The sequence below is a fragment of the Bacillus rossius genome, chromosome 13, assembly GCF_032445375.1.
Source record: "Bacillus rossius redtenbacheri isolate Brsri chromosome 13, Brsri_v3, whole genome shotgun sequence".
Lineage (NCBI taxonomy): Eukaryota > Metazoa > Arthropoda > Insecta > Phasmatodea > Bacillidae > Bacillus > Bacillus rossius.
The window spans coordinates 9,831,733-9,848,955 of NC_086340.1; the positions used below are offsets into that span (position 1 = coordinate 9,831,733).

At 37.7% G+C, this 17,223-nt stretch overlaps 1 protein-coding gene across 1 annotated transcript in view; it reads left to right on the plus strand.

The window, feature by feature from the left end:
- The window catches only part of LOC134538593 (atrial natriuretic peptide receptor 1-like), a 302,281-nt gene that overhangs the window by 86,391 nt on the left and 198,667 nt on the right, over positions 1-17,223 (plus strand). The window contains exon 6 of the mRNA XM_063380019.1: positions 8,817-8,908. Within this exon, the coding sequence (XP_063236089.1) occupies positions 8,817-8,908 (92 nt within the window). The remainder of the gene's footprint in view (positions 1-8,816; positions 8,909-17,223) is intronic.

Below are 17,223 nucleotides of genomic sequence, written 5' to 3' on the forward strand. Positions count from 1 at the left end.
CACTTTTATAGTGTTTAATTATCATAACCATGTGTTTATAGGGTGTGTATTAGTGACGGGAGCAGATAACCACATAAACCATCTGGTTTTGTGGCTTTCCCGATAATTGGGTCGCAAACAGCCTCGGGTGCAGCCTAGCTGTTGGCGTGGGAATTTTACGACCTCCTACACGGGAGTGTTTGGCCATTAGTACAGGCATGTATTCGCTCGCGGCTGACTCTCAGCGATGACGTCATCATTTTGGGGGAAGGAAAAAAGAGGGAGGGTATTTTTAATTTTTGCAACCATAACTAGAGACTGGGAAGATTCGCGGATTCAGTAACCTCCAGGATAGAATCCGCGCTCGTATGATAACTAGAACAAATGATGTTGGCTGGCGATTCGATACTTCTTTTGTCCAATGTTTATTCATTGGTCCTTGAACTAAATTGTGGCCGAATCGTAGACGCAGCTCACAGGTAGACGTTTTTCAATTCTAGTCCATCATGATATTCGTTCGCGAGTATTTTTATTTTTTTACGATACCTAGCCAAAACGTTGATGGGCAATTTATAGAGACACGGAAATTTCGCGCATTCATTTAGTCGCAAGCTAGAATGCAAACCTTCACACTCTCGCACTGTGTTCATGATTGGCCCGCAGTTACTTGGACACGCCCCTCTATAACCGTGAGCCAACGATGCCCCGCTAGGAGAGAACTAAGCGAATCGGGTAGTGCCAATTAATGAGGATAAACATGCTCTCGCTAAGAAATCAACCAATGGGAAAGCGAACATGGGTTGACCACACCTATTACCTTAAATTCTACTCTGAAGCCAGACGAATCTGCGAAATTTCCGGGAATCTAGTAATTTACTTTGAAACACGTGCCAATTCTCGTCAGTGTTCCAAATCGGGTGTTCAATTTCTCAGAGCGAAACGCATGAACGTAAGTTGTCTCTTGACACGTCACACTTGAAGAGTTTGCCAAAATATCACTTTTTTTATACCACAAATTCGTAGAGACTTAAGAATTATTGGATTGTTAGATTTGCAGACTGTGAAATACAAACACCTGTTCAGCTATACTTGAATTGCATGTACGAATGCCTCACAATTCGCGCGCACACTTTTGCGTCAGTAACTAGAGTCACGGAAATTTCGCTGATTCTTTTGATCGCAAGGTAAACTGCAAACATGTAAATCTCTCTATAGCTTTGATGTTTGGATCACATTTTTGGATACTTCCGTCTACGAACGTGGCCATTCAACTACCAGCTAGCAATAGAGTGGCTGAATCACCCAGTAAAATATTATACAATATATATTACATGTGGGTAGAGTATACATAGTACTGAGAATTTTAACCTGACGCTAAATGAGTCTGCCAAATTCACGGGGGTCTTTATCAATACCTCAGTGCAGGAATTTTTTTCGCGAAAAAAAAACAACTCTGAACGCCTTTTAGACTGCAACGAGGTATACCCACACCAGCGGTTTCTTCCTTGTGATTGGCGGCCGTCTGTGGGAGAAGTCGTTGCCTCATTTGACCGAACCACTCAGGACGCGTTTGCTTCCATATTGAATTACTGTGTTTGGTGGTACTGACATTAGACAAGTACCTGAAAGAAACTCACCTAATCACGAAACACAGACAGTGTTTTTACATTCAGCTAGTCTCGGAATCTTTTCTCGAAACGTGCATGCCCCTATCAATACCAAACTTTCCACTGAAGAAGTGTTGAAATATTATTAGGGGCAGGTATTTTTCGCGAAAAAATCGGAACGCCTATTGGATTGCAACAAGGCACCCCCGCACCAGCGGTTTCTCCCTTGTGATTGGCGGTCGTCTGCGAGAGAAGCCAATGAATGCCTTTTTTGTCCGAGCCTTTCAGGACGCGTTTGTTCTCGCAAAAAAAAAAATGCTGTGGTTGGTGTACCTGAAAGGAATTATATCAGTCATGAATAGAGACCTGTAAAATTCGCGGATTCATTTCGCGATAGGATAGAGTCCAAATACTTTTGACATTATTTTGCTTCAGTGATTGGGCCACAGTTTATCTGAAGGACTCTGGGCCAATGAAATATCTTTAACAGAAGAATTAGCGAATCACGATCATTCCAGTCAACAGGTGTTACGAGTCGGTAACCAATCAGCAAATGTAATTTGCAATAGTGCATAGAGGATCATGGAGTCTATGCTTTAGGGATTTGAAATCGCGAATTATACAGGTCTCTAGTCATGAAACACAGACGATGCTATAATGCTATTACACACAGCTTGTCTTGAAACCCTTTTCAGAAGGGGGGAGGGGACTACGCTCCTGCTGATTAATTTCACTCTTTCCTTAACTTTCCCTCGTCCGACCAAAAGAAAATCTAAGTAAAATGGGTAGCCAACCACTATTCAGCCGTTACGGCGAGAGAAATCTGAACCTTTTACTTGTAGTCTTATTTCTTCATTTATACTAGCCCTGCGTTCCACTATTCTTCTCTTTTCTACTCTTGCATCTTCTCCTCCTTGCTTACCCCTTTCTTAGCACCGTCGAGTGCCGAACAATCAACAGAGCACTCATGATAAATTAGGATTTTTTCCTCAGTGGTCCTGGGGAAAAAAAAATTTCGTCACCACGAAACACTCACGAACAAATATAGCAGCCAGCTAGTTTCTTTAAATAATGCTGGTCCTGGGAAAGAGAGTACGCGTTTGTAAGTAATGCCAATAATATCGACTTAAGTATGTTTCTCAACAGTTTATGAGGCATATAAAAAACCTTACGTTATGTTTTATTTTTCGTTAATAATATACGCAAATAAAAGTGTATGTTATTTTCTTCTCGTAAAATTTTCTCAGAATAAGCAATGTATACATACTTAAATGATTTAAAGTAAATTTAAAGTACCTTCTAACTTACACACTCTAAGGGTAGCCAAGGGAAGAATAGCCCCTTCTGACTTATTTAAACAAATTGTTTTTCAACCAATCGTTGAAAACAAAATACCGCCTGCAAATTGGTTATTAAAGAACATGTTCAGTCCCGCATGACCGTGTACCACCAAGTATTCATTGGGTAGACTTGAAGCACATATAAATCTGCTTCACTTCGATGATTGGACTGCCGAGATCTTGACACGCATTTTGACGATCCTGAGCCAGTTATAAACAAAGAGAAGAATCGTTTATCCAAAGAAGATGTATAGGGTCGTGTACTTTTCGCGAAAAGATTTTCAGATCAGCTGTGTGTTAAAACTTTGTATCATCGTCTGTGTGTGTGTGTGTGTGTGTGTGTGTGTGTGGTTGACTGGGTTTATCTCAGGTACATGTGTACTGTCAACGCACCAATCACTAGAGACGGAAAAAAAACAGTAGTTTAATTTCGTGATAAATTAGTATCCAAAAGCGTATAACTTTTGACTACTTATGTGATTAGAGCACAGTTGGTTACTAGGATTTTGATCCAATGAATAACCTCCAACAAAAGAATTATCGAATCACAAGCATCCCAGTTGACAGGTGGCACGAGTCAGTAGCCAATGAGCAGGTGTAATTTTCTCGAGTACATAGAGGATCGTGGAGTCTATCATAAAGGTCATTGAAACAGCGAATTTTTCCAACCAATCACAGCCATCCATTGCGGAAGGAAACGCGTCCTGAATGGCCCGGCCGAATAGCGCAATGGCTTCTCTTGAAGACGGCCGCCAATCACAACGTAACAATCGCTGGCGCAGGCCTACCTTATTGTAGTCTAATGAGTAGAGACCGGAAAAATTTGCGAATTCATTTCGCGATAGGCTAAAATACAAATCGTTATACCTTAGTGCTGCCTCTGCTATTTGTTCACAACTCACCTGGATGACTCTGGGCCAATGAGAAACACCCAACCAAAGCTTTATCGAATCACAGGCTGCTACGCTGGAACGTCTCACAAGACAGCAGCCAATGAGTGGGTGGCATTTGACCGAGTGTACGTAGAACTATGGAGTTCATCCTACAGGTCATTGAACCCGCGAATTTTTCCGGTCCCTACTAATGAGCTATCAAATTGTTATGTGTAAGAAAGTTAAGTGTAGCAATGACTTTAGAAATTTACCCTGAGGCCAGACGTGTCCGCGAAATTTCCGGGTCTCCACGGATGCATGTGCATACAATAAAACAGTACAATGCTTACTTTGTGGCTGTGATAAGGAGTTGTTGACCACCATCTATTAGTAGCTGCCTGTTATTTTCATTTTTGCAGTGACATTTTTTTTCCACTCATCCACGTCGCAATATCTCCTCAACCAATTCATGGTTTTTGCAACATGTCTTGTCGTACCAGTGTGGCCAACCCTCAATACTTAACTGAACGTAAACAGCAAAACCACACAAATCACAACACTGTACCCTGGCACCAAATTAAAATTCCAAGCGTATAACTAAATGCGATATGTATACTGTCTATGGTATAATACGTTGAAGAACTGACTATTATTATTTAATTTCCTCTTTTAAATGTTACGAAGGAACTAAGGTTGAAACATGACGTTGGTAAATTGAAGGGCTTATCTGTGTATTGAATAGCATTGAGGTAATTTTCAGAACATACGCTTTACTAGTTGTGTACGTCCTTTTGGAGATACGGTAGTTTTCTCAAGATAATTGTACCATTTGCTTCTTGCATAAACGGTTTTACTTCGGCGTTTGGGGTGAAGTCGGGAAAATCAATTTGGAGAGCGTACTTTATTAGTGCAGCGAGTGCGTTAGAAATAACTAACGCTATCTTCTGCCAGTTTTACCACCCAGTCGTTAAAAGTTTAGTGTCTGCTTCGTGCTACCGCAGTAAGGGATTTCTTGTCACGGCCGCTTTATGGCCACTTAAGACTCAGCACAACACTTGAGCAACCTTCACGAGTATGGACCAATGACTACGAGAAATAAACTCGTCTTTCAGCACTAACACTCACTTGAATTTTGCAATGAACAGGAAGATGCGGAAAAAGTAGTGACTCAACAAACCAAAATCGTAACTTCCAAATGAAAAAATCGTCAGCTCTTTCAGCGTGTAGTATAAAAAATAACAGCCTACTGTGCACTGTAAAAATACACTCTAAACCATTAAAAAAGAAACAACGAAAACTCTACCTGCATGTTTCTGCAATGTAGATACCTATATAAATGTGTTGTAATTTGCATACTTACTAAGTATTTCTGTTACTAGGTCCTTAAAAATATTAAAATAAATTTTCAGTTTGGGGAACACATTTAGTTTGTAACGCACAGCTGACACGTTTCTGTGAATTTTACGAGCGCGTTTTTACAGTTTAAAATCTTTAACGTCCTAAGATCTCTATAAATTCCTTTATCAGAAATGTTTGAAACAGCACACAGGTAAACGAATTTCAATTGTAGCCTGTTACAAAGTAAATGCGCGAATTTTCCCGGCGCCTAGCAATAAATTATGAACCAGGGGGGAACAGAGGAACGTGAACTGAAATATCGATTGCAGAGATGTTATCGATAGGTGTTTCTCGTTTTTGAAAGCAACGTAAGATCCTAGACAGTGAGTGACAAGCATAAAATACAGCTCGTGAATGGACGAAGAGTACTTTTTTTTTTAACACATCAGCCGTCGCCAACTTTCACCTGAGGTAAAGAAAAAAAAATGTCCATCACGAAGACCTTGGGGTTCCATCTGATTGCAGTCAGTTCAGCAACTTCATTTCAGGCCTGAAGGCTTGCCAACATCTCAAAGTTAACCACTGGTTAGCACGTGGGGGAAATAATATAATATATTATACAAAGATAAAAAATATTAGCAGAGAAAGTTGACAAATGACGTTACCAACAACAGAATGGCATGTGTGCAAAGCATTCTGACCAAATGTGTCATAAGAGTTTTAATGTGTTGCAAAAAATAAGTTATATGGTACCAAAAGCCAATAAGATAACTACCCCTTTATGAACAGTCTATTTGGTGTGCACAAAAATACAGTTCATACCACCACACTTTACTTCTCAGTATATATAGAATAAATACAAAAAATTTTATCGGGGACTGAAAATTGAGAAACCAATTGGTAGAGTAAACAACATTCTTTATCATTGTATATGGCTGCAATTTAACCCAAGACTTCCAAAATGCTTCTATAAATACACTGCAGCCCCATTCGTTTTAGTTCAAGTTGTTGTCTGTGATAAGAATAGAGACGGAAATTTCGCGAATTCGTTTGGCGTCAGGCCGAAATTCAAAGCCTTGTGTTTGCTCCACCAACGTTTGCTTTTGCATTGGCTGATTTCCTAGCGAGAAACATTTGTTCTTGTTAATCGGCACTGCCTGATCAGTAGGGGCAGGAATTTTTCGCGAAAAGATCTGAACGCCTATTATATTACAACAAGGTATATCTACACCAGTGGTTTCTTCCTCGTGGTTGGCGGCCGTCTGCTTTATTTGACGGAGCCACTCAGGACGCGTTTGCTTCCGTATTGAATTGCTGTGATTGGTTGTACTGACATTAGACATGTACCTGAAAGAAACTCGCCCAATAACGAAACACAGACAATGAATGCTACAGTGTTTTAACTTTCAGCTAATCTCGGAATCTTTTCGCGAAAAGTGCATGCCTCGGGGCATCAGGCATTTTTCGCGAAAAGATCTGAACACCTATTAGACTGCAACAAGGTATACCCGCACCAGCGGTTTTTACCTTGCGATTGGCGTCCGTCTGCGAGAGAAGTCGTTGCCTTATTTGGCCGAGCCATTCAAGACGCGTTTGCTTCCGCACCGAATTACTGTGATTGGTGTTGTTACAATCGACATGTATCTGGAAGAAACTCACCCAATCACGAAGCACAGACGATGCTACAGTGTTTTAACTTTCAGCTGGTCTCAAAATCTTTTCGCGAAATCTGCATGGCCCTATGCATGCCCCTACTGATCAACTTAATTCACTCTTAGCCGGGAATCGTTGGCTCACGGCCGTGGAGGGGCGTGTCCAGATAAATGCGGTCCAATCACGAACAAGGTGATTGAATATGAAGCTTTGCATTCTAACTTGTGACCAAATGAATTCACAAAATTTCCGTATCTCTAGTGATAAGTACGCACATCAAGTTTTACACAACAAATAGTTTTTTTTTTTCAGTTCGGTGACTGTGTCTGTCTGCTGGAACTATTTGCCAGTGTTATTCTATCGCGTAAAATATAGATGGGTTAAAGTCATCAGATAACTATAGACCGGAAAAATTCGCGTATTCATTTCGCGATAGGTTAAAATACAAATCGTTATACCTCAGTGCTGCCTCTGCTATTGGTTCACAATTCACCTGGATGACTCTGGGCTAGTGAGAAACACCCAACCAAAGCTTTATCGAATCACAGGCTGCTACGCTGGAACGTCTCACAAGACAGCAGCCAATGAGTGGGTGGCATTTGACCGAGTGTACGTAGAACTATGGAGTTCATCCTACAGGTCATTGAACCCGCGAATTTTTCCGGTCCCTACAGGTAACGATGGAAGATGACGAGGTGCTAGTGGAGCATTTACGGAATGAATGTGTGGGGGAGACGGGAGTACCCTGAGAAAACCCACTTACGCGAGCAAATTTCCGTCATGTTTAACACTTGAGGATAATTCCCATTTGGACCTTAACCGGGAATCGTACCTGTATCACCTTGGTGGGAGGTCATTGATCTGACTCTTTTATTTATTAAAAAGAAAAATATTTATCTCGTTGGTAATTTTTTATAACTAGCTTATCAATCAACAATCATCCCTTCTTTAAAGGTCCGTCTCACATGCCACGTGGTTTTCTTCATTTTCTCGTCATTGCTATTATTTGAAGGGCTGTTTCTGAAATTCTGACACGATACCTCCCTTTGCATTTGTTTTTATGTCACTAAATTGTTTTAAAAAATATTCACTAAGTGCTATATAATAAGCGTAGATATTCGTGAATGTAATAATAATAAACATTTGCGCAACCTTTTACACCCATTATAATTAAAGTAGCGAGCATCTGTTGAAAAAGTTAGTGACATAAGAACAAATTTATGGGAGGCATTCTGTTAAAATTTCAAAAACAGTCCTTTAGTAGTTTTAATAATGAGGAAATGAAAAAAAAAATAGGCTACATCGCGTGGAAGACTGAGCCTTAATGAATAATTATTGACAAGTTTTATTTTTTTTTAATTTGGACAGCCTTTTTAACTGTGACGAAAGTTGTGGCATACGTGGTTAATTACGAAACTCACAGCCATGCCTCGTTCGGGAGTCGAACCCAGAGCTTCTGGTGCCGAAAGCCGGCACGCATCACGACTGTGCCGTTGTGTGTGTGTGGGGGGCGGGGGGGGGGGGGGGGCGGCGCACAGATTCACAGACAACTCGGGGACGCACTACAACGCCGAAATACCACAACGCCGAACGCACAATAACACCGAAAACCATAACGCCGAATGCCAAATTGACTACAACGCCGACAGCTAGAGAACTGCTGTGTACCACAACGCCGAATTACCACAACGTCGAAATACATTAACGCCAAAAAATGTCATTGCAGGACTGCCACAAAGGTTAGGTTAGGTAAGGTTAGCACACAAATTCATTCAGTTGTTTTTCATTTTGCTTCTGTGGCCCCCCCTCCCCGCAGCAACATTTTTCGGCGTTACCTACTGTATTTCGGCGTTGTGGTACACAGCAGTTTTCTAGCTGTCGGCGTTGCATTCAATTTGGCATTCGGCGTTATTGTACGTTCGGCGTTGTGGTAACGACCCAGACCACTCAACCGAGCAGGTTCTGGAGGGCATTTCGCTCGCTTTGGACTCGCACGAAAACAAGGCTGTTTTTCTTTCCTGTTGTAGGTATAACGGGGGTCGTGAACATCGACGCAAATGGAGACAGGATAGGAGACTACGCCTTGCTAGACATGGACCCAGAGACAAACAAATTTCACGTGAGTATATTTCCACGATCGCCGTTTACTTGAATACGTTTTTTTTTTGCTTCTACTCAAGTTATTAAATGTCAAAATATTATTAGATTTTTAAAAAGTGAAATTTTTTTATTGATTATTTGCAATTTTACTTATATCCGTATGTAACCATGCTAAATTACTTAATTTATTTTTAATATTAATTTAAATAAAAATCATGAAACATGTTTCATTCTACACATACACTTTTTTATTTTTAATATTAATTTAAATAAAAATCATCAAACATGTTTCATTCTACACATACACTTTTAATGATAGGTTAAGTTTTACCATCTATATTCCGTAATTATTTCAATTTTAATTTCACTATCAATTTTACTAAAAATTGAATATAAAGATGGATCAACAGTCTACTGCATTATATAAAACTTAAAATGTTCTGCCATAAAGTATACAACACATTATTCAAGATATTCTACTCATTTTAGATCAGACATTTAAAGACAATCGAATAATTATTGTCATTATTATGTGCTGCGCTAAGGGTTTAAGCTGCAAACACTAACAAGTTCAGCATCACGTGATAATGTACTAAACTATTATTTAAAATCTAACATTCAATAGCTAACTTTTCTGTCAAAATTTTCGTGTTAACGGTAAGCAGACGGAAACTGAATCTGACGAACACCCGTTCTCCCCCCAACTCTCCTCAAGTATTTGACCTTTCAATTGAGAACCACAGCCTTAAGGGATATCCTAGCGCTGTGTTACCCATCAATTACATCTAATTGCAAATAGCTTACCTTGTTAACTGCACGGCAAACCAGAGAAATACTTCATTAATCTTCTGGCAGGGTATATTTGACACTAGTACGTTTAAGTCAGCACTGAAAAGGAAAAAAAACACGTTAACTAGTTTTTCAGTACTCGCCAGAGATGTGTAACATATGATATTGGTAACAAAAGAATTCATGTGTTATCATTTTGCAAATCACTTATAATACGAAACTCGCACACGAAATTTAATGTAGAATTCTTTCAAATAATGCCTACATTTCTTGACGCGAATCACACGTATTTTCCGCACCCGCCGCTAGAATTCTCTGCCGGAGCAGCTACGTCGACTATCGAATAATTTTAGTAACATACCAAAATTTTAAACTATATAATTAAACGGCGCCTATAAAAGCGAGAGAAAAAAAAGACTCGAAAAAATTATAAATCCCAGGTTTGGACCTGATTTTTGACAAGGAATTCTATTTAAGTAGGTACTGTCCATTTGGTTAAAATTCATTAAACAATTAATACTATGAATTTTCCCTTGGATTTTGTGAACTTTGGTTGGTCCACCACATATGGCAGCACTGTGGTTACACATTTCCGTTCCATGTAATTTCGCGACTTCCGTTCCATTCTCGAAATTACTCCTACCAAATGCCGTATACCGAGTGGTGAGATGTTACACACAAAAATAATTCGACACATGTTTATGAATTATTAATCTGTAACTGGGAGTGCCAGTAATATAAACGTTTGCTTAATGATTTAAGAAGACATTAGAAAATAAAATAATTTTTTATCTTGTATATGAAAATAAAAACTAAATACATTAAGTTTATATTATTTACTCGCTGAAGTACTCCACATAGCGCGGACATTGCGCAGCGAGAAAAGGCTTAGTTTAAACAGTTAGGGTTAGGTTTTTTTTCTTCGAAATCTTGCGTATCGAGTGAACTTCTTGTTTGGAAGGTCAAGTGTGAAACTGGTGATGTGTAAAGAAACTCACACACAGACGTTTAATGTTTAGATTACAATAAGTAAGCCGACGTTAAAACACCTCGGTGGGTTTTTAACCATAATGTTAACGTTAAGTCTTATGCAATTCCATTAAAAAATTAAAATTTCATTCAATTGGTAGAAAAATAAACGTACAAAAATAATTAAAGTTAATTATTACTGATAAGGTTTGTACTGCTGTTTTTTTTTTCTGTGTAAAAAAGCATTTTTTAAACATTGGTTTGAAATACGAGTTAAGGTAAAAAATCTCTCCAGCAGACATTTCAATCTCTAAGCGTTTGTAGTGAACACATTTTCGCATATTTTTTTTACCTAATTAATTGCACCCCTTGTTTTCCACCACGCCTGCTGTTTTTATAAACAGAAATGAAAAGAAAACCGTCTGATTGAGAGATTTTCTTGATTGAAGCAATTAATTCTGAACTTTAATGGCATTCAAATGTTTTGAAACTTTTAATTAATTGCTCTGCAAAGTTCAAAAACCAAAATTTTGAAATAAACACTTTTACTTAATCTTTTAAGCTACTATTTGAGATTGCTGAATAGGCAGTACCGAATGAGATTGTAAACACAGGCTATAATAAAATACTAAAATAACTAATATATACTAATTGATCCGAAACTAATTGTAAAATTAAACTATAATTCTTTTTGCTTACTTGTATGTTTATTTCTGTCTTGGCTGTAGAGAACTATTCCAGTAAAATTTTGAGAAACAATTTTCCATTTGACGTATAGAACCAAATTCAGTTGAGGATATTGCATTTTTTTTCCTAACTGCAATTAGAAATTTGTAAGTCCCTGTTTAAGAATCGCTTCATCCCTATTTCACTTCACATCGTCCTTATTTTAGGGTGGGGTATAGTCATCTGCGAGTTTAGTGCTAGCCTCATAGCCTCTCCTTATCTCCAGCAGGGTTGGTAGTACTGAACAAGACGCAGCCAGAAGAATTTGCGCATTGTGTATACGGTGAAGTAACTCACATATTTCCACGCTGGTAAACTTCAGCATGCTGCGAGGTTCACACTACACGAACACGCACACTGATTCTCTATATTATCAACAGCAGACATTAACGATGCTAACATGTGTTCATGCAAATGCCGTTTATAGTAAAAACAATTTTTTATACGTTTGTAACTAACCAATGGCTGTTTTTAAACTATTATTCCAATTATTTTGTAAACGTGTGACCTTAATTATATGGCTAAGGCACAATACTGTATATGAAATTAAGGAATCAGTATATGGAAATGATTGTGAAGTAATAAATTACTTCATTATTTCGAAATACTCAAAATAATATTCATTACTCATTTGTTATTGTTTAAGGAGATACGTTTCTCTAGAAATAAACATTCTTATAAATGTAGGCTGATGGAACCTGCAGCTGAAGGTTTCGACCTAATTCTGACTCATCCTAAATACGCAACCTCGAATTCCATTTGATTTGACAAAACTTAAGAACTTCAAAGATTCTTTTCTGTTTCCATTGTTATTTTTGACTAGAGAACCTGTTTATACAGTTTTGCCGTAAACTTTCGAATGCCTTGTTAGAACGTGATCCCCGATCATTAAAATGCCCGCGAGATTTAATTCCTGCTATCGCCTTTAATTCCGAAACGAGAGAAAAAAAGAGGAATATTATTTTTTTATTGTAACCGCAAATCTACCAAAATACAAAAACTGCTTCAGAGCGGGCATGTAAAGCGCTGTTTGCTTTGGCAATTCTGTATAAGCGATAATGCAATAATTGTTTATGAGACCAGATATTCTATCTCTTTGTGGTTGTCGAAGTAATCTGTCGGGCCAATCATGGCTAATGTTTCACAGACAAAATGTTTAAAATCTACATAACGATGGTTGCTAGTTTTTCGATGAGTCCGAAACAGAAAAACCTTCAGTATTTCACTTCTTTTTTTGTTTACGTTTGTTTGCTTATCGTTGTCAGCTTAAATGTTTGAAAACTTTTTTTAAATATAATATATTGTAAAATAATTTATTTGTTTCACTATTTAATAATTTTTTTAAACATTTTTTAGAACTATAAATCTCTTTAAATTGTTGCACTTTGTCGGAATGCAAACATATCATTCTCTGAGGATTCATTATCCTGAATAGGGCTGTTCTATTACTTAACTATCTCTTAATATTTTGTTTCTTTTGGGCTCTATTGACATCTCAGATTTTATGTCTTTAGTATAATCGTGTCCAAACTTAGCATACTAAACTTAGCATAATCTTATATTTGAAAAGCACAAACACATGCAAGCATTTCCCGAGTTTATGACCAAGAACTTCTCGTACATAAGTTGGTGCTTCATCCAACTGCGCTGCGAAGTTTGACTTTATATTCCTTTGAAAGTTGGACTTATTTTCAAAGGTAAGTGACAGATTTGTAAGGTGACAGATGTGAGATGTAATCTTATATTTCATCGGACATTAAAAAATATGAGTTTAATTCAGAAATTATTTTACATTAATAATTTGAAATGGTAAATCTGTGGTAAATATTTAATCACCCCAAAAATAGTACGGAATAAATATTTAAAGTACCTACCTATGGAATGGAAATGCCTAATTCATGTGGCCATGCACAGTTGGAGGAAATATGCAGAAGGAAATTAAGTTTTTAGGTAGCGACCGCACACACTCTCACAAGAAAAAGGGTAAACAAGGGATTTTATAGTCATTTTATACAGGTAGACCAAAAAAGAAAATTTGACACAAATAACATTCCAAACAGCCAAACGTATAATGTCACTAAAATAGCTGCGGGTATAAAACATATGCATACTTTGTTTAGATACGTGTTTACAACTAATTGAACTGTTGAGATCTGAGTTTTTGTCTTCGTGAAAACATCGACTGCCTCCTGTGTGCATATTTCCAGAAGCAATCATGGATTAAGGCAAAGGAACAGAACTTGAAACGTCGCACTTAGAAGCAGAGCAACTGTTCTTGAGACGCAAGAGGAATTTAATACAAACGCCTCAAAGCTTGCCGAACATCAGAGCTGAATGTAACTCTGCTAGAATTAGTCGACAATGCCGCGAGTCACGAAGTTGGGAGTCAAACAACGCAAACAGAGAGACGTTCAACCTTCATGCTCGTTTTCTTAAATGAGAGGAACACGGAAACGGAATAACAAACTCTGAGTCATTCTGAAAACTGATACTTTCTTGACTGCTTGGAATCAACTCCCAGGCATTATTCAAAGGAACACAAAGTGGTGTACGGGTGGTATGCAAGATTGATAGACGTAAAGCAGAGAAGTTAAAGTATTTTTTTCCAGGTAGCGTGAAAAATATGCAGGTAACAAAATTACTCGAATGAAGTTTGTGAAAAGTGCGCAAGAAATGCAGTTTGAATGATTTTTATTTGCTATTCACGTAATACGCCTGTTGTTAGTCTTACGGTGGACACTTTTCAAGGATGGAAACTATGTATACGTATAAGGGCTAATAATTTTCTTTGATTTAAACCTTTCCATTTTTTTAATTAGCTAACCAAACCCATAGTATTGCCGCTTTAATTTCTAACTGCTTAGTATCTTTCAATAAATTCACTCATTAAGTGTATGGTAGCTACGCAGAAAATGTGAAACAAAAAAAAATTTGCCGGAAAAAATGTTTTTGCCTACAATACTCACAGTGGACAATGTTTTTCATAAATATAAAGCCATGCTTTTATATTGACAATGATTCATTGTCCATAACTATGTTTATTATGAATGCACCAGTTGTTGTGTGGTCCTCTCGATGTCAGGGATGGTGACAAAACGTTTTCCTTTTAGCACGACCCATTTTTCTGGTCTCCGTTTCGCAAACTAAACTTAATGTTGTAGTGTGTTACGACTTCACTATTCATGGTACTAAATGTAAATTTTCTTAAGCTTTACAATATCATAATTTTTTTCTTTTGTATGATTTAGTCAATTTATTCATCGTGACACACACTGTAATAAGTAATGGAATCTATGAAATATTCTTGTTACGGATAGCAGTTCAATCTGTCTAAGAATACATGGGATCAAAAACTAAAGGGTAGTGATATAGGATGTGTAAATTTATAGGTTACTTATTTTATCATAGGCTACTGAATTCACATAGGGGTCATTGGTAAATAGCTATTTTATCAAACATATTAGATAATGATAGGTTGAAAACAGAATCATTCAATAGGCAAATTGTTCCAATATTATTAATATTCTAGCATATAATAATTGCATATAATTAACAAGCAAGTCAAACAGTTTAACGCGTAATTTTTGAGATGCAGTTCAACAATTTGGAAATTATTTAATAAACAAGTTTTATAATTATTCAGAACATAAAATAATGTAATCGAAATTGTACCCAATATTCAACATTGTTTACTTACTACATAATATTTAATCCATGACTAATTAAAATCTGAAGTTAGAACGGACCCAGATTACACTTGCAAATGTCTTCAAATATCCAAATACATTTCACAGTGATCAATAGTTTGAAAATATTTTCGCGAAGAACACATGGCATTCATTCACTTATTGGCACAGAGTCCTTCAGATGAGCTGTGAGCCAATAGGAGAAGCAGTACTAAGAATAATTGAAGCGTTTAACCCGCCATCAAAAGATTTGTGCACGGAATACATGATCGAACCCTATTAAGATAATTCATCCTTCAATGAAATGACGTATTCGCTGACACGTCTCCAAAATTTAATACTCACAGAACCTAAATGAAATTGCGATTTGAAATGTTTACTTATTTAATGCATTTTAAGTTGGTATTTTATATGTTTAATTTACTAGCGTAATTAAGTGTGTATGCATATTCATTCTTAGTATATTAAACCCCTCCTGATTGTTCGTTATTATTACTAATACAGATTAAAAAATAAACTACTATTTGTGTTTGGTAGAAAGGACCATTGCCCCTTTTTTATTTCCAATGCTTCAAATATTCATACCATTAATTTTTTTTTTCCTCGCGGCTATTATCCATCCCCAATCGCTGGAACGTTTTTGGATCCGGATATTAAGGGGGTGCCCCACCCCCGGGGGGGGGGGGGGGGGTGGCTGATGTGTGATTGATTTCACCGACAATGGCACTCGACGGTAACAATAAATCCTACCAAACCTAATTAAATTTGGCAGCCTTCGGCGATGGCTGGCGAAGTCTGCCTACATTCAGGACTGAGATAGTAAATCTACTGCTAGAGAAATGTAAAGATGATAAACCATAAGCTATGACAAACTCATAGTAACTAATTATTTCGCATGGACAACTATTTAGGTATTTTTCCGCTTATATATTAATAGGCTAATCTGTTAATGACTAACAAATACTACTCGAAAATTCCAATTTCTATAAATTACCACCTAATTAATTTTTTTTTGTTTAAAAAAAAATTCCTACCCACAATGTAACTATGGAGATTTATACAATGATTTGAATACGAAGTTATTAACAAAAAAGTTCATCTACAGCTTATTGAACTGAAGTGAAAGGTACTGCAATGATCGATTGAAAATTTACTAGGACAAAATCTGGTGCTCCTCAAAGAAGTAACTTAATTAAAACCGTTGGAAAAAATAATTAAGTTAAAACCGGTTACTTGTGGGTGTGAAACGGTGACGTGAAATAAAATTACATTTGATTGTTGCTCCGAGTTACCAGCAGGTTGTTGCTGCTTCAGTGCTGGAAAGCAATAGCCATCCCCATATTCAAGTCGTCTCCACAGCAGAGTTCGCGTCTGTGCTGAAGCTTCGTCACTTCTCCCGCGCGCCTTCGCTCCTCGTCTTAGCACTTCGCCGAACGTCCTTGTCTTTGCGTTTAACATTCGCCTTCATCACGAAGTACTACACTCGGTCTCTTCTTTCGTACCTTACCACTCCGCCAAATGAGCCCACGTAGTTCCCGACTTCAGTGTGTAGATCTGCGTGACCGTGTGTGTGTGTTGTGTGTACTGTAATTTTTGAAGTGAAACTTATTTGGGCGCGACGGGAGTAAAAAATTTCAAAGCCGAATTTTAATCGTTGGGAAAAATGGTTCTGAAACGATTAATAGGTTGCGGACGGTGCAGAGAACTCATTTTCTTGAGCGGGCTTCACGTGGCGGCGTGCGGCTCTGGTTGAACCCCGCCATGCTGCAGGGATAGGCGTGTCTGCGCCTGACTTGCTGGCATCTAGTAAGGGAGTGTTTGGGCAGAGGGCAACACAGCGGGGTTTGAGCTTATTGTTGTGCACAGCGCCATGGGCCATATTCGCAAGAAAATGTGCTTTCTTTCAAGTACGTATTATTTTAATTACTTGTGTAAATCAGTAAGCCTATTGCTAAACAGATTTGCTAAGCAACTAAATATTTTTTGCTTGTGTATAATGCTTTACACGCTTTACTTTGACAGGGTAATTATTTTGTCACGAATCATTATTTTATCAACAAAATCACACATCGATTTTAATTATTTGCCCACGAGCGTGTAAGTATGTTAAATCCAACTAAGAATGTGCTAGTTAAAAATATTTTTAACAAATCACTGCGTAGAA